The 2367-nt window shown below is 42.0% G+C and overlaps 1 protein-coding gene across 1 annotated transcript; it reads right to left on the reverse strand.

Annotated features, from left to right (window-relative positions):
- Positions 1-960, reverse strand: LOC103667141 (olfactory receptor 3A1). The gene has a single exon (XM_008695261.2). It carries the CDS (start codon positions 946-948, stop codon positions 1-3), a length of 948 nt encoding a protein of 315 aa, XP_008693483.2. The 5' UTR covers positions 949-960.
- Between the last annotated feature and the right edge of the window lie 1407 nt (positions 961-2367).

Consider the following 2367-nt stretch of genomic DNA (forward strand, 5'->3'; position numbering starts at 1 on the left):
TCAAGCTAGTGACCGCCTCCCCTTGAGCACCCGCCAGAGGGCACCCTGTACATCAGGGTTCCTGAGGCTGTAGATGATTGGATTCAGCATGGGGTTGAAAACAGTGTTGAAGACCCCAACTCCTTTATCCTTGTCTGAAAGCTTGGCTGAACCCAGTCGCATGTAATTAAATATACCTGAACCATAGAATATGACAACCACAGTGAGATGAGAACCACATGTGGAGAAGGTTTTCTTCCTGCCCTCAGCAGAGCGGATTCGTAGGACTGCAGCTGCCACGTGAGCATAGGAGGTGATGATGAGAGCCAAGGGGGTACCTGCCATTATGAAACCCACAGCAAAGAGCAGCAGCTCGTTGAATTGGGTGCTGGAGCAGGAGAGCTGGAAGAGCTGTGGGAGGTCACAGTAGAAGTGATTGATCACATTGGGACCACAAAAGTTGAGTGTGGCTATGGCTACTGTGTGGGTCAGTGCATTGGTGAAAGCTAAAGCCCAGGACACAGCCACCAATATCTTCTGGACTGTCTGGTTCATTCGGGCGCTGTAGGTGAGGGGCCGGCAGATGGCCAGAAATCGGTCATAGGCCATGGCTGTCAGCAGGAAGCAGTCTACCCCAACCAAGAGATGGAAGAAGAAAAGTTGGGTGAGGCAGGCTCCATAGGGAACTGTATGCTTGTGGAACAAGAGACGAGCCAACATGGAGGGAACAGTGACGGTGATGCACCCAACATCCAGCACTGATAGGTTCCCCAGGAAGAAGTACATGGGGGTGTGGAGTTTGGGCTCTACCAAGATGGCAGCCAGGATGCTGAGGTTGCCTCCAACTGTGACCAGGTAGGCAAAGAGGAAGACTACAAAGACAACTGGCCACAGCTCTGGTGTCTCCACCAAGCCCAGCAGGATGAACTCAGTAATGGCTGTTCTATTGGCCCCAAATTTTGACTGCATTAGTTTCTGCAAGGAAATATCCAAGGAGAAAAAGAATCATTCCTCTCAATATATTGATTCAAAAAGAAGAAACAGACTCTGTAGGGCAGCAAAATTTGCCAATCCAAATGGCATGTGGATTATTTTAGGCTGATTACTTTTAAAAACAGAAGTCTCAGGAAGAACCTTTGCCTTCCCCCCATATGCCTTAAAGATAGAGGACTTGCTCCTGGAAGGGAGCTATCACCATAGATACATACAGTATCACATAAACTAAGCGTGGTAGACAGGAAGCATTATAGTGACTAACAGTCCACAATAGGATTAATTGACAGAATAAAGTAAGACTGTAAAAGCTGTCAATATAATTATTCAGGAGGTAAAACTAATTGGTATATATGCCTTCCCCAAATGCCCATGAAACATTCACCCCCCCAAAAAAGAGCATGTTGGGATGCCTGGGTGGCTCAGTTGGTTAAACATCCGACTCTTGATTTCAGCTCAGGTCATGATCTCAGGTTTCTGGGATGGAGCCCCTCACTGGGCTCTGTGCTCCACAAGGAGTCTGCTGGAGATTTTCTCTCCTTCTCCCTTTGCCCCTTCCCCTTCTTTCTCTCTCTCTCAAATAGATAAATAAATAAAGTTTTTGAAAAGAGCGTGTATAAACCTGAAATTCAGAAAATTCCAAAAGAATAAAAAATACAGGTAATAGTATTTAATTATAATCCAATTTAAGGAAAAGTGATTTTTAAAAAATAAATCCTAATGTTTTAAATAATCTGTAAGAAACGGCTGCACCAGAGGGAATCAAAACTAAAACTAAAGAACATTGGGGAAGGGTGAAAAGGGGATAGTGAAACCAGCACACACCAGAACATGAGGGTTATTACTAAATCAGGGTTCATAAGCAAAGTTATAACCCTAAGTAAATACATTAAAAACAAAAAATAAAGTGATTAAGTAATCAGATCAAGACATTAGAAAAAGAACTATAAGAAACGGGGAGNNNCTGGTAAGAGGTACAAACTTTCAGCCATAAGAGCAATAGGAATTTGAGGATCTCATGTAGAATGTGGTGACTATAGTTGATAACACCGTGTTATATAATTGACATTTTCTAAGAGAGTAGACCTTACGTGTTTTCACACACAAAAGAAAAGCTAAATGTGTGAGGCGACGGATGTGTCAACTTGGGTGTGGGAATCCTTTCACAATGTAAACATATATCAAACCTTCATGGTGGATACTTTACATATATTATAATTTTATTTGTCAGTTTTACCTCAAAAAAGCTGAAAAAAATAGAAAATAAAATAACATTTTATGAGCTTTTAAAAAAAGAGAAATGAAGTGTCCATTACTAATGTAATACAGGTATTTAATACATGATACAGTGGCATCTTAAATGGATGGGAAAATGTACTGTTCGATAAGTACTAT

This window comes from Ursus maritimus, unplaced genomic scaffold (assembly GCF_017311325.1).
Source record: "Ursus maritimus isolate PB19 unplaced genomic scaffold, ASM1731132v1 scaffold_24, whole genome shotgun sequence".
Taxonomy (NCBI): Eukaryota; Metazoa; Chordata; class Mammalia; order Carnivora; family Ursidae; genus Ursus; species Ursus maritimus.